Source organism: Schistocerca americana, chromosome 1 (assembly GCF_021461395.2).
Source record: "Schistocerca americana isolate TAMUIC-IGC-003095 chromosome 1, iqSchAmer2.1, whole genome shotgun sequence".
In the NCBI taxonomy this organism is placed as follows: domain Eukaryota; kingdom Metazoa; phylum Arthropoda; class Insecta; order Orthoptera; family Acrididae; genus Schistocerca; species Schistocerca americana.
The window spans coordinates 182771268-182797900 of NC_060119.1; the positions used below are offsets into that span (position 1 = coordinate 182771268).

Here is a 26633-nt window from a genome sequence, read left to right on the forward strand (position 1 = left end):
TCCTATGTCATACACATGTATTTGTAGCAGAATCCTAGAATGATCCCAGAACGAATAGTATGACCTATTCGAATAGTATGACCTACCTTGAACAAAATAGCCTTCTCCATGGAAATAAGCATGCATTCTTAAAACATCAGTCATGTGAAATTCAACCCATGATTTTTCCACATGATACCATCAGTGCAGCAGATAGCTTCTAGACTTTTGATTCAACACCACACTGATGTATTCTAAAAAACATGTGCATCTACTGCATATCTAACAAGGTTTGGGATGTCATACAAATATTATGGAGTAGCAATGTGTACAGAGATATATTGGAATGACTGTGTAAGTAAATCAAATGTCTGGCTACATTACATTAGTAAGATACTGGTTATGGTTGTCCGACAGGTTAAATGGTTTAGCCAAAATACTGGTTAGAAAACTTTAACAAATTTCTTTCACGGCAAAACTATGAATATTCTTCAGGTCCTTACGTACCTAACCTGTAGAGATTGTGCAAACAAAATTAATAAAGTAACAGCTTGCACAGAAGTGTGTACAAGCAATCATACGTACCATCTATGAAGTGACTGGGGAAGAAACCTAGATATACGGCAACCTTGAAGAAAATGACATTGATACATAACCAACACGAATTCAGAAAATAATGTTGTTGTGCAACACAGCTAGCTCTTTACTCCCACAAAGTGTAATGAGTGCTGTCGTCAAGGGCTCTCAGATCGATTCCATATTCCTAGATTTCCAGAAGACTTGATACCGTTCCTCACAAGCGACTATTAATCAAATTGCATGCAAACGGAGTATCGACTCAGTTGTGTGTTTGGATACGTGATTTCCTCTCAGAGGGGTCACAGTTCGCAGTGATAGATAGTAAATTATCGAGTACAACAGAAGTGATATCTGGCGTCCTGCAAGGTAGTGTCACAGGCCTTCAGCTGTTCCTGTTTTACATAAATGATCTAGGTGCAGCCCCCTTAGATTTTTTGCAGATGACGCTGTAATTTACCATCTAATAAAATCATCAGACAATCAATTCTAATTACAAAGTGATCTGGAGAGAATTTCTGTATGGTGCGAAAAGTGGCAATTGGTACTAAACAAAGAAAAGCGCGAGGTCATCCACATGGGTACTAAAAGAAATCCAATAAATTTTGGGTATACGATAAATCGCACAATTCTAAGGGCTGTCAATTTGACTAAATACCTAGGAATTACAATTACGCAAAGACTGCGCTTTGTTGGCTGAACACTTAGAAGATGCAACAAACCCAATAAAGAGACAGCCTACATTACACTTGTCTGCCCTCTGCTGGAATATTGCTGCGCGTTGTGGGATCCTTACCAGACAGGATTGACGGAGGACATCGAAAAAGTGCAAAGAAGGGGAGCTCGTTTTGTGTTATCACGCAACAGGAGTGAGAGTGTCACTGATATGATACGCGAGTTGGGGTGGCAGTCACTGAAACAAAGGTGGTTTTCTTTGTGGCGAGATCTATTTACGAAATTTCAATCACCAACTATCTCTTCCGAATGCGAAAATATTTTGTTGACACCCACCTACGTAGGGAGAAATGATCATCATAATAAAATAAGCAAAATCAGAGTTCAAATGGAAAGATTTAGGTGTTCCTTTTTCCCACGCGGCATTCAAGAATGGAATGGTAGGGAAGTAGAATGAAAATGGTTCAATGAACCCTCTGCCAGGCACTAAGTGTGAATTGCAGAGTAATCACTTAGATGTAGATGTAGACTATACAAAGTATCTTCTACCACACACTTCACAATAGTTCACGAAGTATACAGGGCACCCCAGGAGGAAGGGTCAAATATTAAGGGATATGATACAAATGATCGTTTGAAGCAAGAAAGTCTAGTAAACACAGGCTCTAAAACACTTTCCTTAAGAGTTTTGAGCACTTGTTCAGCAGAACAGATGTGTTTCACAGCATCAAAGATGAAGTGCTCACAGCTCCTTAAGGTACACATTTTAGAACCCACATTTACTAGGCTTTCTGCTTAAAATGATTGTTCCTGCCATAGCCCTGAATATTGAGCATTCCACCAGGGACACCCTGTACATGTAGAATAGGGGTTATTATGCCAACCTGGTGGCATCAGCATAAAATTAACTGCCAGATATTGCTTGTCCTTTTGATATCCAAGTCAAAAAGTAACCTACACTTGAAGCCTGAACTTCTAAAGCTTATTATACAAACTGGAGAATAAATTGTAGCATTCTGATAATTTTTAATATGATTTCGGCATCACCTAATTCGCTAGGGAGGCATTAGCTCAAGCAATTGGATAGACTGCTTAACAGAGAGACATCCCAGCTCACACATTAACCTATCTTTTTTTCTCTCTCTCTCCATGCAGTTTGCTAGTGGTGACATCTTTCTTTTCCTGTAGTCATCAACTTCGTAGATGGCAGACGCATCAAAACAAAGTGTTGCAGTATACTCTGTTACACCACAACTTATATATTTACATATTTATTTGTGAAATTTTGGTTTTTTTGCATGAGGTTGAAAATTCATAATGGGCATTTCCAAGAAATTTATGATCCAGTTTTGTGTTAACTGTACATATCCATGCATCTAGCAATGATCACACACAATTTTGATTGTGTTTCTTAGCATAACAAAATATAATGCACAGATATGTACCTGTTTGGTGAGCTTGCATCTGCAAGTACTGCTGCTGATGTTGTTTCTTCTGAAACATCATGGTTCACGACGACAGGAATCTGATTCGGTCGACGAGTATGCCAGCCCTTATGTCGAATGAGACTAAGATGATCACGGAATGTGCGGTTGCATAGTGTACAGTGACTGCTCTCTGCTGGAGAATTTGCTGTTGAAGGAGTTGAACCACCAATTAAAGGTGTGGGAGTGCTCCTCCGTCTGTGCACAGCCTGGTGGCGTGTGTACGTTTCTGCATCAGTGAAAACTTTTCCACATTCAGAGCACACAAATGGCTTATTATCTGGCATATCTCCCACATTTTCGGATGATTCATAATGTCCATGTTTGCGTTTATGTTTGCTGAGTGCTGAGGAGCTGTTATATGAGTTCTTGCAAACTTGACAAGTGTACAACTTGAGGCTAATATGGCTCTCTCTGTGTTGGGCAAGCTCTGATCGTGTTGCAAAACGTTCACCACAAGTGTCACAATGAAACAGGTATGATATTCCTATTGAGCCTGCATTTGCAAGAGGGTGAGCCTGTGCTTTATGGGCCTCCAACCGTTGTACACCATTGAAACTTTGGCTACACAATGGGCACTGAAGCAATTTGAATCGCTTATGTACTCCTTTGTGATTGTTTAGTGTTCTCAGATCAGAAAACTGCTTCATGCAAACAAGGCACGTGAAGCCACCGTGAGTCTTTATGTGACGAAGTAGCAGGTAGCGATGAGCAAAAGCATGTCCACAGAGCTGTGAAAGAAAATACAAAGTTTTAAGAAACATCTGAAGTTCATCCTTATTTTAGACAATAGAGATCTGCAGCGAAGTGTTTTAAAATACAATATATAATTGAAATGATAATTAAATGGACACCCCAGCTGCAAACAGGCGTTGGTGTACTTCATTGGGGACATGTTGAAAATGTGTGCCCCGACCGGGACTCGAACCCGGGATCTCCTGCTTACATGGCAGATGCTCTATCCATCTGAGCAGCTAGGGTATCCATTTAATTATCATTTCATTTCTAGCAAAGCTGCATGGTCATCTACAGTAACTGTTCTTTCGGGACCAGATACTACTGTCATATATAATCAATATATAATGGTGTTGGAGATTAAAGGCATATTTTAAACAGTAAGAGCTACTGCATAAAAACATTTCACACTCACTTTTTCAGCTCAAGCAAAAGCTAGAAAACAATGACAGTTAAAGGGCAATATTAACAATATTTAAACACTATTTTTCCTTTTTTTTATATGCATTCAAAATAACGCAAGGCCATTTCTCACTGCTAGTACTGCCAACATCTTCCAAATAAAAACAGCAAGCCTTTTCTTCTTATGTAGCTCACATTTCCTGTAGTCAGAACAAGCAATCACCTCTCTTTCCTGACTGGTACATAAATATCACTCTGATCACATGGAGTAAAGGATTTTTTACAACTTTGTTCAGAAGACACAGTGCCTATCCTAGGTGTGGGATCAGGTACCAGCCCAGTGCACAATCTTCAACCATCATGAAGTTTTGCAACTGCATGCTCTACTGCAAAGGAGAGATGTTCACTTTGGAAACACAAAATCTTTTTCTGTATCACACTTATCTGCTTACAGTGCAAATTGGTGCTGATTATCAGAGGTTGGTGAAAAAAAGGTGGGGAGGGCGGAGTCTTACTGAATTCTGTGACAATGTTCTACAATTTATACCTTGCATAATTTGACAGTTGTCCACAGTCTTTAACAGCAACTGGCTTTAGGTCTACCCATTTCCTTGAGGTTTGATACTTATCACACTTCTAATGTTGTCTCCTACTGAGGGTGACATAACAGTTTCTGTCTACAAGAAGGTTGTCAATTCACTGAGATATCTTTTCAAATAGTCTCGAAGTGCGCAGTATGTCTGCAGAAAGACAATGTGGAATTAAAATGCAGTTAATGTGAATGATGATACTGCACATCACCCCTGCCTTGATGTGTTTCATGCACATGTACATATAATTACCTATAAACGACCTACAGCACAAAATTAAGTTGGATAGAAACTGAAATGGAAAGAATAAAGGAAAATGGGAATTTATTTATTCTAAAACAAATTAAACTCATTTTTAACTGCCCCTTCTACACATCAGAATTATGTAATCTGATACTGCAATCCTCTACTTTACTTGTAGTACAAAGCAGAACATATTAACTTCAAGGGTGGTTTCAAAACTGTATTTTAGGTATGGTCATATGGGTGATTGTGCACCCTAACCTTGCTCTTGTAAGCTATTCATCTCACAGAGATAATTGCATCCACATATATGTAAACACACCTACACAGATACTTGAAGCAATAAGTGGCTCTCTGGGGCAGCCCCCTGAGGTAGTTGGGAATGCCTTAATTTTCAAGTTTAAGAAATATGTGGTATCTTAGGTATGCAATAGGTGGTACCTTAGATATGCAAGGGGACCATGTTTCGAGACCAATTTTTCACAAGATACTTTTTAATCAGTAACAACCTTATCTAAGGGTACATACCTTCCTTTAACTTTAAAGAATTTGTCTTCATGAACCAGCTTTGTAATGAATGATGTAAAGGCAATACACAGCCATGTACCTCAATTGTATTTATTTCCTACTGCACCCATATGTACAATTCAACAAACATGTGCACCCACTGACAATGTTGTTGTAAATATATAAAAACATTACACCAGTATATTTTGCAGGATAGCTGTTAGAGTGAGATCATACTGCATATTTTTACTTTACTATACAGTTACCTGTACGCATGTGGGCACTACGTCTCCAGAAGAATAGGGGCTTCCCATTCCTAAAAACAACTTACCGAAATAATTACAAGAATGGGAAATTTTGGCATTCAGCTGTGAAAGACTGAATTGAGAGACTTATTTTTATAACATATTTCTCTTTTAGGTAATTTCTCTTTGTCAAACCTTTTTCCAGCAAGTAGCTTCCAACTCGGAGGTGTTAACAGCTGTGGTAAGTTCTTCAGTGGGGCTGCTATGTTTCCCAGTAACAAGTTTCTTTAAATGTGGGAATGGTTGGAAATCAGAAGAGTGTGACATCTGGTGAAAAGGGTGGTATTTCAACATTCGTACTTGAAATACCTTTTCTTACCACCACAGTATCTTTGGGGGCAAGCGCATTGTCTTGATGAAACACAATTTTTTAAATTTACAACTGAGGACTAGTCTCAATTTTTCCCATTCAGTTAATTCAGAAGACACAGGGTATTTGTTTAACCCTTTGCAAGGCAGTCAGTAGGAAAAATTCCTTTCGCCTGCCAGAAAACACTGACCAAAATCTTTCCACTATGTGAAATGAACTCGCGTTTCATGGTACAGTGGTCACCAACTTACCCTCACTGCCTTTAATTGCTGTTTCTTTTCTTACATGAAGTGGTCACTCGCGTCTCGTGCACAGTAATAAACTGGGGCACAATACCATATTATTTATAAAATGGCACAAATATTGCTGACAAGGAGAACACAGCAAATGCAATAACCTAAGTTTTCAGAAACTTTACTCAGTGGATGAGGAGTTTAAATAAGTGAAGATGTGTTTCAGCTTATCCCTACATAATTGACCGTTTCTAAGCAAATGAGAATCACAGTTTTCGAGGTACTTCATGAGCTTTAAGCGAATAAGAAGTTCGGTTGCAGTGGGAGTACTGATAACATCGTAGCTTTACAATACTGCTTGCCATATTTTAAAGCCGATTATTATATTTATTTTAGTTTTTCATTTACCTACCCATGTATGCGCAGGATTACTAAACAAATTTTTTTTCCAATGTATATTGAAATAATGTTGACCTTATTCAGCTACTAATTGTACAAGGGCATTTCGAAAAGTAAAGATACAATGGCTCGCAGTCCTTAAACAGAACATTTATTTAGAAAACATCAGTTACACCTTATTAACTGGATCATTTGTTATTTTTCGACATAATCACCCCCGTTATCCAAACATTTCTTAAGTTGGTGCACAAGCTTTTGTATCCCACAGTCATAGAAGGTTGCCGCCTGTTGTTAGAACCACGTTTCAACTTCGTCTTTGATCTCTTCATCGTTGTGGAATGATTTTCCACCAAAATGTGACTTTAGGTAACGGAAGACATGGAAGTTGGTGAGCGCAAGGTCCGGGCTGTATGGCGGATGGTCCAATACGTCCCATTTGAATTGTTTGAGTAGTGCTTTGGTTAGGAGCGCTGTGTCAGGCCGAGCATTGTCAAGAAGCAAGCAAACTCCATTTGTCAGCATTCCCTGCATTTGTTTACAATTGCCCTTCGAAGACGTTTCAAAGTCTGGCAATATGCAGCAGCATTAATTGTCGTTCCAGGACGCATAAATTCCAACAGGAGAATGCCTTGTCTGTCCCAAGAAACAGAAGCCATGATTTTCTTCGCTGAAATCAACGTTTTGCATTTCTTTACTTTTGGTGAATTCGAATGGCGCCATTGCATTGATTGTTGCTTGGATTCAGGTGTATGGTGATAAACCCACGTCTCGACACCTGTCACAATGTGATCAAGGAACTCATCACCTGCTTCAGCATAGTGTGTGAGGAAGTTGAGTGCAAAGCCCATCCTTTTCTTTTTGTGTTCTTCCGTTAACAGTTTTGGAACCCAGTGCGCACACAATTTCCTGTACCCTAACTTGACAGTCACAACATCATAAAGAGTTGTCACTGACATGTCTGGTATGATCTGAAGCAATTCTTTCAATGTGAGACGTCTATTCGCACAAACTGTTTCCTCTGTTCTCTGAAGAAGGGCATCAGAGATCACAGATGGCCGACCTGTTCTTTGTTCGTCATGAACATCGGTCCTACCTTCAGAGAAATAACGACACCATTTCGTTACATTTTGTCGATTCATAATGTTCCCATAAACAGAAACAATTTCTTTGTGAATATCCGCTGGTCGCTGACCTCTTGCATGAAGAAAACGTATGACGGAGCGCAATTCGCATTTGGCGGGATTCTGAATCGGCGCAGTCATTTTAAACACAACCTACTTCAATCAGAAGCAACGTTCAACCGCCGAACGACCGCGAGGAGAAAGCTAATGGTTCAAAGTTAACACCAGTGTTGCCAACTTGCTCGCCAAAACTCTTCTGTTCCTCTGGTGTACGGTGTAACTTTACTTTCCGAAATACCCTCGTGTATCTGGTAAAAAAAGGAATGAACTGGAAAATTATTTGAAACTGTTTTTGGTGAATTCCTGTAATGTAATTTGTTCATAATCAACAGCAAATGCCAATTTTCAGTAAAGTGATCTATTGTGCGTGGCCTCCCGTGAAATTATTGCTAAGACATGAAGTCTTAAGCAATGTTAATGACGTTTCTTTCCAAAGTGAGATTCACACAGGACAATGTAACTGTGGCAAACCTGCCTTCGCGCAATGCTCAATGTGTTTGCAGTTTCTATGATCGATATAATCCAAGGCAATGCACAAAGTATTCCTGAAGAATAAACATAACAAAGTATAACAATTAACATAAGAATTGATACAAATATTAAATATAATAAGAATACGTGAATTTAAAAATACTGTAACTTGTGAAAATACCACACACACATACCGAATATAATACATTTAGGACACTTACTGTGAAGTCAGTTGCAATTCTGCAACCAACACGATACCCTTGTATCCCCTTAACTTGATAAGGAACATTCGCATTGTTGCCTTCAACAAACGTAGGTAGATAAATTAAAAGTGAATAAATAAATAAGATAAACAAAAACAATGACCGGGTTTCGAAAACGGTGCGCAGAAGTAAGAGGCCACAACCATTGCAACACCATTTTAACTGACATTATCACGTGCTAATATTAATCTAAATTACGAGGGCGGTTCAGAAAGTAACCTCCGATTGGTCACAGTGCGGGTTGTGGGGGGAGTAGCGACGCCATCTGTGCGTTCACGCACTCAACAGGTCAGTCGGCATCAAGCCGTGGTCGAGTGAACGTTGTACCTGCGCTAGTTTAGTTTTTGTGGCAGTTTGAAATGTGTGCTGCAATAGAAAACCCCGCCAAATGTGAAGTGCGTGCTGTCATAAGGTTTTTTACAGCCAAAGGATATTCTGCAGCAGCTATTCATCGTGAGCTTTGTGCCGTGTACGGACCAAGAGTTATGAGTGAAGGAGTTGTCCGTGAATGGGTACGTTTATTTAAAAGTGGACGAGAAAACGTTCATGATGAAGAGAGGAGTGGTAGACCATCATTGGTGACTGACGAACTCGTTCAGACAGTTGATGCAAAAGTTCGTGAAAATCGACGTTTCTCAATGTCGGAGTTGTCTACTGGTTTTCCACAGATTTCTAAGACTCTCTTGTACGAGATAGTGACAGCAAGATTGGGTTACCGTAAGTTCTGTGCACGATGGGTGCCCAAAATTCTTACCGACCACCACAAAACTCAAAGAATGGCCTCTGCATTAGACTTTCTGTCACGTTATGAGGACGAAGGAGAACCATTGTTAAACAGAATCGTGACCGGTGACGAAACCTGGATTAAGTACGTGAACCCTGAGACAAAAGAACAATCAAAGATGTGGGCACATTCAAATTCGCCTACCAAACCAAGAAAAGCCTCGCAAGATTTTTCTGCCAGAAAACTGACGGCAACGGTGTTTTGGGATGCCAAAGGGGTGTTGTTGGTTGAATTCATGGAACGTGGTACGACCATTAATCAAGACGTGTACTGTGAAACAATAAAAAAGTTACGACGGGCTATACAGAACAAACGCTGTGGTATGCTGACTTCCGGTATCGTTTTTTTGCACGATAACGCCCGTCCTCACTCTGCTCGCAGAACAACGGCCCTTCTTGAGTCCTTCAAGTGGGACGTTATCAACCATCCACCTTACAGCCCAGACCTGGCGCCAAGTGATTATCACCTCTTCATGCATTTGAAGAAATGGCTCGGGTCACAGCGGTTTGATGACGACGAAGAGCTCAAAGATGCGGTCACAGGCTGGCTCCAGGCACAAGCGGGTGATTTTTATGCAGAAGGAATTTCAAAGCTTGTGAAGAGATACGATAAGTGCCTCAATCGCTATGGAGACTATGTAGAAAAATAGTGCAAAGATGTAGTTGTAAGATGTATATATTAAAATATTTTTATTTAACTTGGTGTATTTTTTTAAATCAACTGAAGGTTACTTTCTGAACGGCCCTCGTACATCAAAAACTTCATCATTTTCACAGAAATGATTGGGAATCTATGAATAAGCCAAGACACTTGTTCGCTTATTTTAGCTCCTCTTCCATTTTGTGAAGTTTCTGCGAAATTGGGTTATGGCATTTGGCATATTGTCCTCATGAGAAATACAATTGTGCTTTGCTTTTGGACAACATTCAACAAATGTGCCATCCAAACAGGCTTTAAATGTTCATATATCTAAAACTGTGAACTTCACACAACACAAAAACAAACTTCCCTTCGATTACAATAGCGAGGAGTCACAAATGGAATTAACCAACTCATAATAAGACTAAAATAATGTATGTAAAATACACAATACAAATACACACAAGTAAAAATTTAATGGAATGATCATGTAAGCTCAACTGTAGGTAAAACACATGGAAGACTTCGGTTCATTGGTAGGACACTGGGAATACGCAACAGGTTTACAAAGGGGACTTCTGGCACAACACTCATGCAACATGCTAAATATGACTTATAGAGGATACTGAACAAAATACAGAATGGAATGCAAAGAAAAGCAGTGCACAGGTTTGCCTGACTGTCATAAAAGCATTGCAGAACTGTTGATAAACTTGAAACAGCAGGCACTAAGATGGATATCAACTATCCCTAAAAACCATATTCCAAAGTTTCAAGAACCAATATCAAGTAAGGAATAAACTACAGCAACCTATGCATCACTCCCTGCGGAAGTGCACAGAGTGTCATTTAAGTGGTCAATCTTCCCATATTTCATATGTAAATGAAACAGGAACGAACGCATGCTTAGTATCCTCTGCAACACACTTCACAGGGTTTTGCAGAGTATGGACACATATAGCTATACCCATCTCATACAACTGTATTTGGGGGTCATCCACAACCAAAGATGCCCTTTCTTGACTTTTCCTTTGTGTTTGCATGTTTGAGGTTTCATTCATGTGGATCATCTTTAAAAGAAGTACTCTTCTGTTCACTCTTTTATGCTGTCCATACAGTCATTTTCTTTAACCGACTTAAATTCAGAAACTCCCGAACTGGCTCTATGATTTCATTGTTAATTTGTATTACTTTCTTTTCGATGTCTACACCATACATTATTTTAGTCTTATTATAATACATTTACATTTCTACTTGCAGACTTGCTCCAGTAAGTTCCTCCATTTGTTGATAAGGTTTATGTACCCTGAAGACAACAGCACATTGTCATCAGCAAAATAAAACTGAGTTAAGTATGTTCAACTGACAGACGTATGCTCTCCAAAAATTTCCTCTATGGTTGCTGAAAATTTGGGTGTGTCCTTCCTTACTTGACAGTTTATTTAAACTGTAAATTTCTCACAATCCTGAAGACCTCAAACTGAAGTTGTATAATTAATGACTACATATTCCTAAGTGTAGTACCATAGGTTGAATGAATGTGTTGTTTCTGAAGAGCTGTCACAAATGATTTTATTGAAATGTCAAAACATCTGAGCACCCAGATATTGTGGTAATACATACTCCTCCATTCTCTATTGCATTCACAACTTCCAAATGGTTTGATCTGTCAGATTTGTTGCTAGAGCTGTCCCTTTGTGTGATTTAAGTACAATGTTTTTTTCTTTATTGCTGGTGATAATCTTGGTGATTACAATGTATATTACAGAGAGATGGCTGGTAAATCTGTACATTCTCAGCAAAGTAGAATTATAAACATTTTCACTACCACACACACAGTGATGGATGTTTCACTGGCAGACAGGGACAGTCACATGGCTTTGGGCTCTTCTGTGGCTCCTGGCAGATGCACAGTGACAGGCAAGAGGTTCTGGTGCAGTCATCAGCTGTGACTTGGCAGTCAATGTGATATGACATCGTTCTAGTTTTGAAACACCCTCGTCTTCGGCAGACATTCTGTAAATTGCAATTTCTGCAAGTTTCTTTTGTATTACTTTGACTACTACTTAACCTATTTCGGCTGAAATATTATCTCTAGGGATCTTATCTTTCTTCGTAACTTAAATGCCTCTGTGTGCCTCACTTGGCATTACTTACAGAATTTCATTATTTTTGTTATTAACTATCTGTATTATTGATTCATTTCTTGAACTACATCAACATTAAACAAAATCGTCACATGTTGATGCCATTTTCTTCCTGTTGTTGTTGTGCTACTTTATCTGATGAAATTTGGTATCTTCCCAGCATATGCTTCTGCTGTGCTTTTTTCATACTTTTACTGCTGTCAATTCTCTCTTGCCACGTTTTCATTATATAATATCTCCTTTATTCCCTCAAAAACATTTGTGATTAGCTTTACTTGGTTAAGCACATTCTATCTCATTCCAAGTATTGTTTGCTTGAAATATTCACTTATTCTTTAGCAGCTGCCTTGTTCCACTACTAACTTATCTATATTTATACAATCTTCGTTTCCAGAGATGCTGAACTTACTGCTTAATCTGATGTGATAGCCTCAGAATTCAGACTTTCCTTGGTGAGTAAATTTCTAACTTTCTAGTTATTAGCTCCTATAACTCTTATTACAGGCTCTTCCGCTTTAATGATTTCCATGAAATATTGTTTGCTTATTTTTTTAAACTAGTCTCAGTGCTCTGTCAAAAACTTTTTCAACATTCAATTATAGATACAACAGGTTAAAGACAGCAAAGATTCTTTCTTAAATGAGAACCTGTGCTTTACCTTCTATGACTAACCTGAGAACACACTCAACAAACTGTGTCGATTTTATACAAGAGCATGAAATTACCAAAGCTTTTATCAGAAAATGTTGCATTGTAACTGAGAGCATTGAATGTTTTCACCAAATGGTAGGCTACATTAAAAGCTATTTTAGCCACTACCATTAACTATTTTTGCTTTTTAAAACTAGGCAATAAGTAACTGCATACTAAACAACGTCAAAATAGCTATTTTTTAAACACACACACACACACACACGCACGCACACACACAGACACAGAGAGAGAGAGAGAGAGAGAGAGAGAGAGAGAGAGAGAGAGAGAGAGAGAGAGAGAGAGAGAGAGAGATATTTTTACTGACCTGGCACTGGTGAGTACCATTTGTTCCTGTATGAGTTGCTCGGATGTGCGCTGCTAAAAATGATTTATGAGTAAACGTCCGAGAACAAAATGTGCATGGAAATGTCGTTGGTTGTGGAACAGGCTGTTCTGGTCGGCTCTGCACAGCTGGCCCACAGAAAGGCGGATTGATCCGTGGGGCAGGAGGTCCTGCTGGTGGGACAGTACCAAGAAGTTGCTGGCGAATTGTATGATAGTCAACAGTAACACCGTGCATCTTACGCATGTGTTTGTATACTGATGAGGCGTATCCCAACAGAAGTCCACACACTGAACATGAATACGGCTTATTTGTCGAATGTGTTACCAAGTGCTGCTCGAGCATTGAGAAACTGTTAAACCACTTATTGCAAAGGCGGCACAATACAGCATTGCCACGAGATGAATCTGTCTCTGTCATAGGTGTTGTTGACTGCTGTGAAACTGACAACTGCGCTGGCACTGGTGTGGGTGCCGATGTTGCATGAGCTGGAGGTGCCGGTGGTACTGGTGGTGGTTGTGCACTGGAGGTATGCACTGAAGCTGCACCCGCTCGGTAGTGTGTCTTTCGGTGACTCATCATTGCCGCTAATGAGGCAAATGATCTGCAAATTAATAACAAAATTTATGAATATCATTTCTCTACACTTAAAAATCAATGTGAAGCTTAGATATTTACGAGGGTTTTTCAACAAAGACAAACTAATTTTCAATCATGTTGAAAAGGCCGTTGCACTGCCACCTACTGGCTGCCTTGTGTACTACAGGGCTATTACAAATGATTGAAGCGATTTCATAAATTCACTGTAGCTCCATTCATTGACATATGGTCACGACACACTACAGATACGTAGAAAAACTCAAAGTTTTGTTCGCCTGAAGCCGCACTTCAGGTTTCTGCCGCCAGAGTGCTCAAGAGCGCAATGAGACAAAATGGTGACAGGAGCCGAGAAAGCGTATGTCGTGCTTGAAATGCACTCACATCAGTCAGTCATAATAGTGCAAAGACACTTCAGGACGAAGTTCAACAAAGATCCACCAACTGCTAACTCCATTCGGCGATGGTATGCGCAGTTTAAAGCTTCTGGATGCCTCTGTAAGGGGAAATCAACGGGTCGGCCTGCAGTGAGCGAAGAAACGGTTGAACGCGTGTGGGCAAGTTTCACGCGTAGCCCGCGGAAGTCGACGAATAAAGCAAGCAGGGAGCTAAACGTACCACAGCCGACGGTTTGGAAAATCTCACAGAAAAGGCTAAAGCAGAAGCCTTACCGTTTACAATTGCTACAAGCCCTGACACCCGATGACAAAGTCAAACGCTTTGAATTTTCGGCGCGGTTGCAACAGCTCATGGAAGAGGATGCGTTCAGTGCGAAACTTGTTTTCAGTGATGAAGCAACATTTTTTCTTAATGGTGAAGTGAACAGACACAATGTGCGAATCTGGGCGGTAGAGAATCCTCACGCATTCGTGCAGCAAATTCGCAATTCACCAAAAGTTAACGTGTTTTGTGCAATCTCACGATTTAAAGTTTACGGCCCCTTTTTCTTCTGCAAAAAAAAACGTTACAGGACACGTGTATCTGGACATGCTGGAAAATTGGCTCATGCCACAACTGGAGACCGACAGCGCCGACTTCATCTTTCAACAGGATGGTGCTCCACCGCACTTCCATCACGATGTTCGGCATTTCTTAAACAGGAGATTGGAAAACCGATGGATCGGTCGTGGTGGAGATCATGATCAGCAATTCATGTCATGGCCTCCACGATCTCCCGACTTAATCCCATGCGATTTCTTTCTGTGGGGTTATGTGAAAGATTCAGTGTTTAAACCTCTTCTACCAAGAAACGTGCCAGAACTGTGAGCTCGCATCAACGATGCTTTCGAACTCACTGATGGGGACATGCTGCGCCGAGTGTGGGAGGAACTTGATTATCGGCTTGATGTCTGCCGAATCACTAAAGGGGCACATCTCTAACATTTGTGAATGCCTAAAAAAACTTTTTGAGTTTTTGTATGTGTGTGTGCAAAGCATTGTGAAAATATCTCAAATAATAAAGTTATTGTAGAGCTGTGATATCGCTTCAATCATTTGTAATAACCCTGTATTAAGTATCCTCGTCTGCCACCAGGTGCCAATCTCCACCATTCTCTGGCAGTAGTGTCTTGAATGTGGTTGTAGCTCGATCTGCCTCTAAATTTTACAATGGTAGAAAGTCAAGACCAATGTTATGCATTACAGTTTTGCATTCTGCTGAAGAAGACTAGTTGAGAAATGCTTGAAGATCTTGATAGAGCTTAGGGTGAGTATACAATGTCTCATGCAGCATGTTTCCGACGGCACAAAGCTTTCAAAGACTGAAGAGGGAGTTGTCAGTAGAAAGGGGAGGAGGAAGCGAACACGTCTATCCTTACTGACATTACAATGAACACTGCCACAGGAGTCATGCACAAGGACTTTCGTGTCACTGTTAGACAACTCAAAAAAATGGTGGAAATTATGGAGGAGAGTGATCACATCATTTACAAGGATCATTTGAACAGGTCATAAGTGTATGCTTGCTGGATTCACAGACTAGTGATTCCTGCTCAAAAACATAACAGAGTTGACATTTGGACATGTGTGCATGGTGAAGGAGATGATTAGTAGAAAATAATCACTGCTGGTGAATCTTGGGTCTAGTCTCAAGGCCATGAAATGAAGAGACACAGTGGATTAAAATGGGAGAGTTCGCCCAGAAAAAGCACATGTTCAGAAATCAGACAATAAGACTGTGGAGTTCCATAACTCACTTTGCCACTTCAAGTGCCATCTAGTGGTGTCTTGCAAACTCGACAAGTCAGTTTTCCAATATAATCTGCTCCCTGTTGGTGAACAATGTAACTGAGTGTGCATAACGGGACCTTGCAGGACCTTTGTTCACGTGCGTACTGATGAGCAGCAACTGAGAGCAGATGCGCAGGTAGCATGATGACACTGCAGTGAGTAAACGTATGTTTCGAAAAGCCAAGGGCCACAGGTCACAGGCACCTTTTAAAGTGTTACAGAATATCATATTGTGTACCTTCTAAAGTATTGACTAACAGCACCCTGTAATGTAATACACAATAAAGTGTTTTTATACAACAAGTTGTGGTCTGTCTAACCACTGCCAGTAAAGATAAGGAGAGGGCAATGAATCCTCTCACACTAAACGCTCAAAACTTAAATGTACCAGTGCAGGGCCAGAAGCCTACAAGTGAACTGTGAACAAAAGCCCTAGCGATCACATTTTTTGATTATCGTGGCATAGTGTACACACATCAAGTTCCCACTTGTCAGTCAGTAAGTCTAGACTATTACAAGAATGTCCTTCAACAACTCGTGGAAGATCATACCCAAATGACATGGTGGGAACTTCACACAAAGTTGGAACTTCACTGTGAAAACACACTGCCTCTTGTTGCAGCAGCTTACGACAATTTTTAGCCAAGAAGGGCACCTGTATAGCTCTGATCTTGCCCCATGAGATGTTTTTCTTTTCACTCTACTGCAAAATATGATCACAAAGGATGTCAACTTGACTCAAGAAAGGGGGGCAATGAAGGCTTTGATTATCGAGAAATGTATTTGAGGACGTCCTGCAAAAGTGGATCAGAAGATGGGACACAAGCATTGCTCTTAATGGTGAGCAACTGTCTGGCAAGAGATGATGTTATATGCCAGTTTACACTGGAAAGTATTACATTTCTTAAGAGACAAGGTAACACTGAGCAATTATTGTCATAGTCTCTGCTGAAAAACCCTCATATAAATGGCAACTGTCACACAAGACATGATGTTATGTGCCAGTTTATAGCGTAAAGGATTATATTTCTTCAGAGACAAGGTAACAATAAAAAATTATTCTTATTCAGGAGAATATGTCAACAGAAAGGATTGTGTTAACAAATAAATAAATAAAATAAGGAAAGGCATACATGCAACATTTACAAAGTTAATCCACAGATCCTTGCAGTAGGATTAACAATATTATGAAACCTCGTCTACTGTTTAAATTTCCTTCAAATGACTTGTGCCACAATGCATATTATGCAAACAGAGTCACCCTACAAAAATCCTTTTTATGAGATGAAGTAATTTACAGTTTAACAATTAATAATTACTGTTAATTCTAATGTTTTATTCTTTTAATGATGAAGTTACAGAAAAAAATTGATGCATTGGTACACTAACTCAGTACAAATGAAAACATTAAGTGACTGGACACTTAAGAGAGAAATAAAAGAATAAAAATAGCTTGCAATTCACGTGGGGAATTCAATGCTGTGCTAAGAAGAAAATTTACAATGAAACTTAAATGGAAAGTTTATAATTAGAATATACTGCCTTATGTAAGTGAAACATAGACATTAAATTAGCAAGCAATCCATAAAATTGAGGTATGCGATTGTCATCATCAACACTTCCTCTTTCATAGTCGGCAGTTGGTGAGCCACCACACAATCCTCTTAACAGTCAGTCTCAATTTTTCCCTGTCTTCTAAATCTCAGAGTAGCTGGCCCCACATTTGATGTGTCTTCTCCTTCATCTGCTCTATCCATCATCTCAATGCGTCTCCCCTCAATCATCTCCCTTTGACTCTGTCTTGATGATCATCTTTTCTACATTGTCCTCTTGTCGTTGAATTATGTGACCAAAGAACTGCAGAAATCACTGGAAACAGAGTTCTTTCTTGAAAGACTGATTTGTTGGTCCATTTGTTCACCCATGATATTCTCAGCAACCTCCTACATGTCCATGTCTCAAAAGCATTAATTCTCTCGTGGTTCCCTTCAGTTGTTGTCCATAGAAGCGCCACAAAGGAAAACTTGAAACATCAGATTTCAGCACTCCCAATTTAGTATGCCTGGTTAGGGCTCAGTCTTTCTAAATCACTGCCACCTTCGATGCAGCCGCCCTACCCAGAACAATCTTACGTTGTATTCCCTGTGTAGAGCCACTCTTTCTGAATCAATGAGACCAGGTAGGCAAAGTGATAAACTTCTTCACATTCTGATAGCACATCAGTAGCTGGAGCAAATATCAATCCCCCAAAGCAGTCTGTCAATTATCATTATGTTGGTCTTCTTCTTATTAACTGACAATCCAAGTTTCTCACTTTCTCTGTTAACTCTATCCAATAGTTCCTTCATTTCTGCTTGTGATCTGTGCACAGTGTGGTGTTATCAGAGTTGCTAAATCCCTGAAATTAGCGACTCTGCCTACACGAGCTCTTGGCTTGTCCCAGGAACTGTGCAAAAGAGGCATGTTGGGTACTACATGAAGGAAACAGATAAATGGATAAGAGAAAAGACACAAGTTGATTATGTGATAGTGACAGTTCTGGTAAGCTGTCAAAGCAGAAGGTTGATTTGAACACCCCCTTGCTTTACTAGGAATGGTCTTTTTCGAAGTGGTATGCCCTCACATTCTCCCGATTTTTCAACTGCCAGTTACAGGGGGACCTATAGTTCTTGATAAAATTTACTATGCAGTTCTCCAAGTGTGCGTAACTCTCTAAAGATAGAATGATCTGTCAATGGGCAATGTAGCTCTGTGGTAGAATGCTTGTCTGCCACTTGCATGCTCTCCATTCAATTCCCGGCCAATGTAAATCCATACATATTATAAAAATGTATGTATGTATGTTCCATATCTCCTCATAAAATATAGACTGATTTCACCAAACTTGGTACACATATCACTTACACTGTCTGGAAATAAGCACTGGTGGTAAGAACCCCCTAGCTATCAACAGAGTGGGGGTGAAAAAGAAGTGTAGCTCATAACATGCAAATATCTAACATTTAGTCATCCAATATTTCAGAATGAGAGCACTTAGTCACTTGCAACAAACTTTACATATAATTTCAAACCTCCACAAAACTTTTCTCGCAAAATGATGAAAGGAGGAAGGTTTATAGCTTACTACATTTTTACTGTTACACAGTAGAAATGCTGCATCAAGCACATTTTAATTAATTACCGTAATTACCTGAGTACAAGATAGGCTCCTTGGAAAAAATTATTTTTAAAATATTCTGACTAATCAAAATTACAACCTGTCTTATTGACCAAGCATCAAGAAGTTAACAATTAACTATTGTAAACTTACACCATTTGTTGTCCACATTTTGCTAATACTGGGAGAAATAAACAAAAAGAAATGGTTCACATTAATTTCTGGACCATTTTCTTTTCTACCTTTTTTGCTTAAGTAGTTGGTACTACTACTACTAATAAATAATAATACTGCTGTGAAATTTATTTGTTTGTTGTCACAAATATTTGGCTATTTCTTCAGAATGTGTTGCTATTTCTGACGTTGTCGCTACAACAGGTTCTGAGAACACAGCTGTTTTTTTCCGAATAGGTATTGGATTTCACTTCTGTACTGACAAGTGAATGTTACAATGCCTCTTGCTTCTAGACATATAGCCTGCTCACCACTCTTTAATTGGCTGTATAGAACCAGCTGACCCACCCCCTTTCAGAATGTCAACAACATTTTAAAAAACACACGCAAATACACCACCGGCCTCTGCCTGGACTTTTACTGTCTCCTGCAGAAATAAATACTACTATCGAGTATTTGTCTAATTTTAATATCAGTTCAATTCCAACTACAAATGGATTCAAGAAAACTGCACTTTAAACATTGTAGATGCTCATAAAAAGCCAAGTACATGGTAGAGATTCCTATGGATGCCAACACGATGAAATCTGCTCTTCAGTCAACGCTGCCCTCCCCGCAATCATTCTAGTTCTCAGTCAAGCTTGTATCACTGTCCCCATTCCAACCCTTCCACAGTGCTGAGCTTGAGCAACTGTGAAAAACAGACTGCAATAGCTTCTAGTGTGCAGGACATATGTAACACACCGACTAACACATGAATTGAAGATCACATTTACAATTCAGTACCATTCTCTAACTTTCACTAGTCCCATGACCTAGTGATGTCGGTTGGTACTATTTCCATTCTGTGTCTTTATTCTCGCAATAACAATTATGATCAGTTTACTGTGAGTTATTTCACTTGTGAGGCATTTCATTCTGGATTAATTTTCATTTTTGTTTCAATTGAATGTCACCATCATGTACTAAAGCTGATTAAAAGCCGGTAATGTTTTCATCCAGTATTTTAATATGTTAACAGCGAGCGAATTTCTCATTTGCAACCCACTTGGTAAGTCATTACAGTCTTTTGTAATCAAATAAAAGCTGCAATAATGTTTGTACACAGTATTCACTCATGTACAAGAACTTTTATTGCAAATCTTTTCAAATATAATAATAGTCTGTAAGGTGATAGAATTTTATGCTTTTTCCACCTGTGTTTCACAAAATTGTCAAATTTTAACCACAGCAATTGATTGTTTAGTGGATAGTCCATAGTTTCTCACGCATCTCTTGCACTGGCGTTGCACAAGTCAATGTTACGCAGTTGTTCGCACTTCAGTGCATCGGGAAACCTCAAGCCTGTTGGAATGCAAGTATCGCTTGCCAAGGCCTGCCCTTCCAAATTCTTCAAAATAAATCTGTACATGACTTAAATAACCAAAGCTTCAGCTGTACATGTAAAATAACCCTCTATTTTTTTAATTACTAATTTGGGAAAACCCACATATTATAATTAGGTAAATACAGGACTTCTTTACTACTAACATTACTGGCAAAACAATTCGCAGACAGTATCCACGTATGCTGCTGAATGTACCTACAATATTATATGACTATACTACACACAGTTCAGGAGATATGATTTCACAAACATTGAGCTGTACGAAAACGGCCCCTGTATGGTGAAATTCACTAGAAATTCCATTTCCTGAATGAAGAAGAGCGAGTGAAATCCTTCTTCGCTGTTTGAAGGGGAGGGGGTAGGCGCAGAAGGGGGTAGAGAGGGCGAGAAAATCCTATCCCTGGGGCAACAGTTTGGCTTTTCCTGTGCTAATAGATTGAGCTCCCCATACAATCATTGAACCAGTTCACATTCCACTGAATTACAAGACCCATATTTAACTGAGAGTTTTCTCTGGCCATTTCTCTCTGCTGGTGTGATATCCAAGAGATGTTTGGGGAAAGAGTACTTTGGCTCCTCTGTGGGGCAATGATGTCCACAACATTGCCTTTGCCATCATGAAATGTCTGCTCAGCCATCCGAGGGTTGTAACATTATTTTTCTTTGGCTTTTGTCAAGTTTTTGCTGAGCTTTTTTCTTTATTTAGAGGTTGTAGTATTTGTACAGACAAAGATGCTGAATTCTTAGTTTCTTGATGCCAAATATTTTTGTTTGAAAGTCCCACTGGTTTCAGAACAGTTGAGGATTCAGAAGTTCCATTGAATTAGCTCTTTTATTTTAAAAAATCACAAAAAAGAAAGGTATCTCAATCCAAACTCCAACATCAGTTGGACACAAACACCTGTACTTGGAACAGCACCTGTTCCAAGTACAGGTGTTTGTGTCCAACTGATGTTGGAGTTTGGATTGAGATACCTTTCTTTTTTGTGATTTTTTAAAATAAAAGAGCTAATTCAATGGCTGTGGCGAATGCTAGAGGTTGCATCACCTTGGAGGTATCCTTAGCCTCCTCATATGGGATTCTCCTTGTTACCTTCAGCTCCAGAATTTTTTCTTTCCCTGGCATAAACACAGTTGACTCTGCTTCACACAGGATGATCACGTGGAGGAGATATACAACATTGATTCTTTTCATGTGCCTTTGATCTCCATCTACCACACACGGACGGCTTCACCATTATAGCCAAGGGCTGAAAGTCCCAACTTCTGGCATTTACAACATCTCATAGGATTTGGTATATACACCAACTTTGATAAGGGAAGTCCTGACAGAAAGTAAATAATTTTGAAGTAAAGGAGACTGCTCAATGAACAGTAGGGTTGTTAAGTAGTTAACAGGCACACAAAAAACAAAAGTTCGCTAGCTTTCAGATTAAGCCTTTAACAAGCTACAGCGTCCATGAGCACCACCCCCACTCCTCCTCACCTATTCAGCTACATTGTGCCGTCTGAGCACACAAAGTCAGGACTGCAGTTCAGCAGCTAGACTGTGGAAAGCTGTTATGTTGGGTCAGGTGGGTACGAAGAGAAAAAAAGATGTGGGAAGTGGGAAGTGGGAGTTTTTGTTGGGGGAGAGTAAGCTGGCAGCTTCCAAAGGAGGCAGCAGGTGTGTGCAATAGAAATGCCAGAGAGCGAAGCAGCAGGTTTGCAGGCTAAAAGTACAAGAGGGAAAGGCATCGAGTGCACAGCACAACAAGGAGACATACGGTCATTGAAGCTGGTTAGTTGGTGGGGGCACAGTAACGTGGGGGCACAGTGATGCGGGAACACAGTGACGTGGATGCATGGATTGGGAGATGATGACAGGACAGAGGAAGGGGGCACTCTTGGGTTAGAAGGTGTGGGAGCAATGGGTTAGCAGAGATTCAGAGACTGGGGCTAGGGAGATTATGGGAGTGAAAGGTGTGTTGCAATGACAACTCTCACACACATACTTCAGAAAATCTGGTCCTGGAAAGAAGGATCCAGATGACATGAGCTATAAAGCAGCCACTGAACTTTAGGACTTTGTTCTCAGCAGCGTGTTCCACTACTGGATAGTCTTGGCCACAATTTGGTGGTGCATATTCATTCTGTTGGACAGCTGGTTGGTGGTCATGCCCACATAAAACTGTGTTTAAAGTTCAGCAGAGCTGGTATATGAAATTCTAACTTTGAGGGGGATAAAGCCAGCTTTGAAACATCCTGGTAGCTTGGAGTGTTCGATGTTAAAGTAATTGCTGTAGCTTTTTCTAGCAACTCATTTAGTCACTTCATAATGTTCTTCAGCTCTGCAACACCAACACTTAACCATCCTTCTCTAGTTCTCTGGAGTCAATTTCCATTACGCCATGCCATGTTACTAACCCTCAGATGAAGTTAAGGGTTTTATGTGTATCAGTTAATACAGAATAGTTGCCTCTCTCTCCTCTTTTTTTTGTGCTAAAAGCTCTACTCTTGTTGTACTGTTGCTATTCCAACCAGTAGAGTGCAATTTAGAAATAGTGTTACTCACTGCAAAGACCCAGCAACTGTTTTGTAAAGCTTTGTAAATGTAGAATAGAGAAAATGTTTTTGAACTTCTCACTTGTGCCCTATTACTTCCGTTACTATAACCCTTCCAAGTGTGTGTGTGTGTGTGTGTGTGTGTGTGTGTGTAAGTCTCACACATCAAGGATGTGGCAAGTTGCCCTAGAAGTAGCCCTCTTGGAATCGTTTAGTCTTAACAATTGAACCAAACCACCATGATGGTACATAGCACACCGTGTAGTTGAGTTTTTTTCAAAGCTTTCTACCATCCTCACAAACCAGGCTGCTAATCAGAGGTCCACATTCTCCAAGAAACACAACTTTCCACCTTTATGTCTAACAGTGGTCACTGAAGTATGACCAGAGTTTACACAGAGTTTACAGTAACAGAGGGCTGGCAACAGTGACCATCCTACAGCTCCAGAATCTTGGGATCACCAGGCCCATATCCAGCCATTACTGACTATGTTGCTGAAGGGAGGAATAGCACCTTCAGAGGTTAGACATGTAGTTATGAATAGGTGCAGGGTGACATTTTCAGTTATCACATACTCACGAAAGCATTGGGAGGCACTGGGGGGACCTGTACTGCAGAGGAAATTCAAACAATGTTCCAGAGTGGTCACAAGATCTGAGGTCTGTTGAAGCCCACAAAGGATCCTGTATATGCTCTCCACACTTCAGGCATATATGTATTTCAATGTGAATGTGGCAAAGTGTATTTGGTGAAGCCGAGAGATCAATTAGCACTGTTGTGTTGAAGCATGAATGCTACGTGGGACTGGGACAACATTTGAAAAACCACCACATCTGCGGTCCAATTTTCAAGAACCTCATATGCTTGCTTGGTAGCTATGGATAGAGCAGCTGGTCTTGATGCTGGCGATCCCAGTCCAAAGGGTCAAGTATATTCACCAGCCAGCAGTTCCGTGTAACCTAGGTTCAATAGAATAAACAATCGGCCACAAGAGAACTGCTGTGCCATATCAGTGTCTCACTGCAGGTTCACACAATTCCTTGTACTACCTGCTAGTTCACTCTTGCCCACCAATCACCTACCAGAGTAGCACAGGCAGCCTAGCACACAGCCAACACTTCATAGGAATCTTTACTTCAAACTGTTCATGGATATCCCAGAATGAGGTATCAGCAGTCACCTAACAACTGAAGTAACATAGCATAGAGAGGAGACCATCCACAAAATCTAGCAGTTAGATGCCCTGAAGATAATTGTTGCAAAGATGGTCAAAATATCAGTGATAAAGTTGTTTTAATGCCTTAAAACAATATGGTCTACCACCCACAAGGATTTTATTCAATAGCAGTCAACTACTGCCTCCGATTCAGGACTTTTTAGGCAACAACAGAAATGCCAAATTTCACAATACTGTAATAAAAACTGCTTTACTCTCATTACACTGTTAAAACTTAAAATTTTCACACAGTTGACTGCTCCATCAATTAAAATTAAACTTTCTAATAGCCCTATCCATTCAAACTCCATTTACTCTGTAGCATCATCATTGCTGAAGCAGAGAGCTACAAACTTATAATAGCTGCAACTATATAGTAATATGTAATATACTAGTCCACTATATGAAGGAAAACTGCCTCAAATGTCTTCTTTTTTCCCTGAAATATCTTCTATATCTCTGTGTAGCTGCCTATTTATTACTAATTGCTTTCATTATGTCCTGTTACAAGAGGTGTCTTCTTGCTAACAGAGGGGTGGTTCCAATGGTAGAAGGGGCAAAGTAACAATATCAAACTTCAAGTTGTTAACTGAAATTGCTGGATAGTGTTGATGACACAAAAGTTGCAGGTTTACACATCATGCATTAAAACAATAATACAATAAGCATTCATCTTTTCAAAGCACCACTGCGATATTTCACATTTACAATGACTTTAATCTCACACAGCATGTCTAGTGAGTGTAGACTACATTCCTTACCTCATGCAAAATCGGCATGTGTGCTTCACAAAGCCCCTTATGTTATGAATGCGTAGATGGTTGGAAAGGGCAGTGCCACCCTTGAAGCATTTGCCACATTTTGGGCATTTGTAGTTTGAATGCTGGCCCATATGCATCTTTAGGCGATACTGCGAAAGGAAGGTTTTGCCACACAAGTAACAATAATAATCAGCTTCTGGCTCTGCTGAGCCACTTTCTACTGCTTGTCCAGTGTTTGGTTCTGAATTTTGCCAGGATGGTCCATTCTGCCTTGTATTTCCAAGCTCAAGGGCAGTTTGCAACTGATGGCCTCTGTGTAAACGCAGGTGGCGGTCCAAATTTGAACGATTTGAGAAAGTCTTGTTGCACATCTGAACAGAAATAAAAATATCATCAGACAAATGAACTGAAAAAGAAAATTATAGCAGTACTTCTCCTCATTAACAATTACCATAAAGCGGAGATGCTGAGTCGCAGACAGGCACAACAAAAAGATTCTCACAATTAAAGATTTTGGGCATTAAGGCCTTCATAAACACTCTCTCTCTCTCTCTCTCTCTCTCTCTCTCTCACACACACACACACACACACACAGGCAAACGCAACTCTCACACATGACTGCAGTCTCCGGCAACAGAAACCACATTCCATCCAGGTTTTTCCATGTTTGATGTTTGCTTCTCCTCATTAACATTGCAAAAACACAGACAAGTTATTAATAACAAAACAATACAAAGTCCAGTATGGAACCACAACAATATGGCAAGGATATATTACTACTCACCACACTGAGGGTAGGAGGCAGCTCAAGTTAAGTTACACGCCTAGAAAAATTATTTTCTGATATGTCTAGAAACGTTGTGCAATATACATCAATATAGCCATTGCATCATAAATTGAGGCAGGGAGGGATGAGCAGCCACAGCAACAAGCAAGAAGCTGGTCATTAATGAAGGGGTAGCAAGGGAGTTTCAAACAGCATGTGTCGGGAGCAACTAACAAGTACTTACATTAAATTTTAAGAACAACAACGAGAGGGATTGTAGAGATTAATCTAAGATTGTATATGTGAAATGTAAATTATTTTCTAAAGCAAGCCAGGATTAAACTAAAACACAACAGGAGGCCAAAAAAACTGACCAATGGGAGTGTCCTTTGGTGGGGATGTCTTGGAGAAAGTGACACTATGGTTTTTGCCAAATACAGAACCACTAGAGAGACTCACGTGGACTGTTAACAGTGATTGTTGCATTTCACAATATGAGCTACCTGGGATGGCAGTAGATACTTCACCAGTCTGCCACCATCCACCTTGGCATCTGACAATGTGTCCCAGCACACCACTACAGCCATCATCATCAGCAAGCTTCACTTTTAACACTGGGAGACTTTGGCCAGAAACAGAGGAGTAAATGGCTCTCAATATCTATGCTGTATAGATGAGAGACCCATCCACAAAGATGTCAGCAATTTATTGCAATATACTTCACAGGCTTGCTGAGATAGAATCAAATAGTGACCATTAACGACGGAACTCCATGGTACAGAAATGTTTTTGTCTGTTCATGGGGAATATAGTGTTCAGAGTTGGTTTCTTGAACCACAGAC

The 26633-nt window shown here is 39.9% G+C and overlaps 1 protein-coding gene across 4 annotated transcripts in view; it reads right to left on the bottom strand.

Moving 5' to 3' along the window:
• Window positions 1-26633, bottom strand: part of LOC124618569 (zinc finger protein 184-like) — a 160926-nt gene that overhangs the window by 64479 nt on the left and 69814 nt on the right. For all 4 annotated transcript variants that reach the window (XR_006980546.1, XM_047146162.1, XM_047145399.1 and 1 more), the window contains 3 exons: window positions 25026-25396; window positions 12942-13563; window positions 2676-3445 (listed from right to left, as the gene is read on the bottom strand). Coding sequence is in view for 3 of the 4 variants with exons in the window: in XM_047146162.1 (XP_047002118.1) it covers window positions 2676-3445; window positions 12942-13563; window positions 25026-25396 (1763 nt within the window). In the remaining variant the exon portion in view is untranslated. The remainder of the gene's footprint in view (window positions 1-2675; window positions 3446-12941; window positions 13564-25025; window positions 25397-26633) is intronic.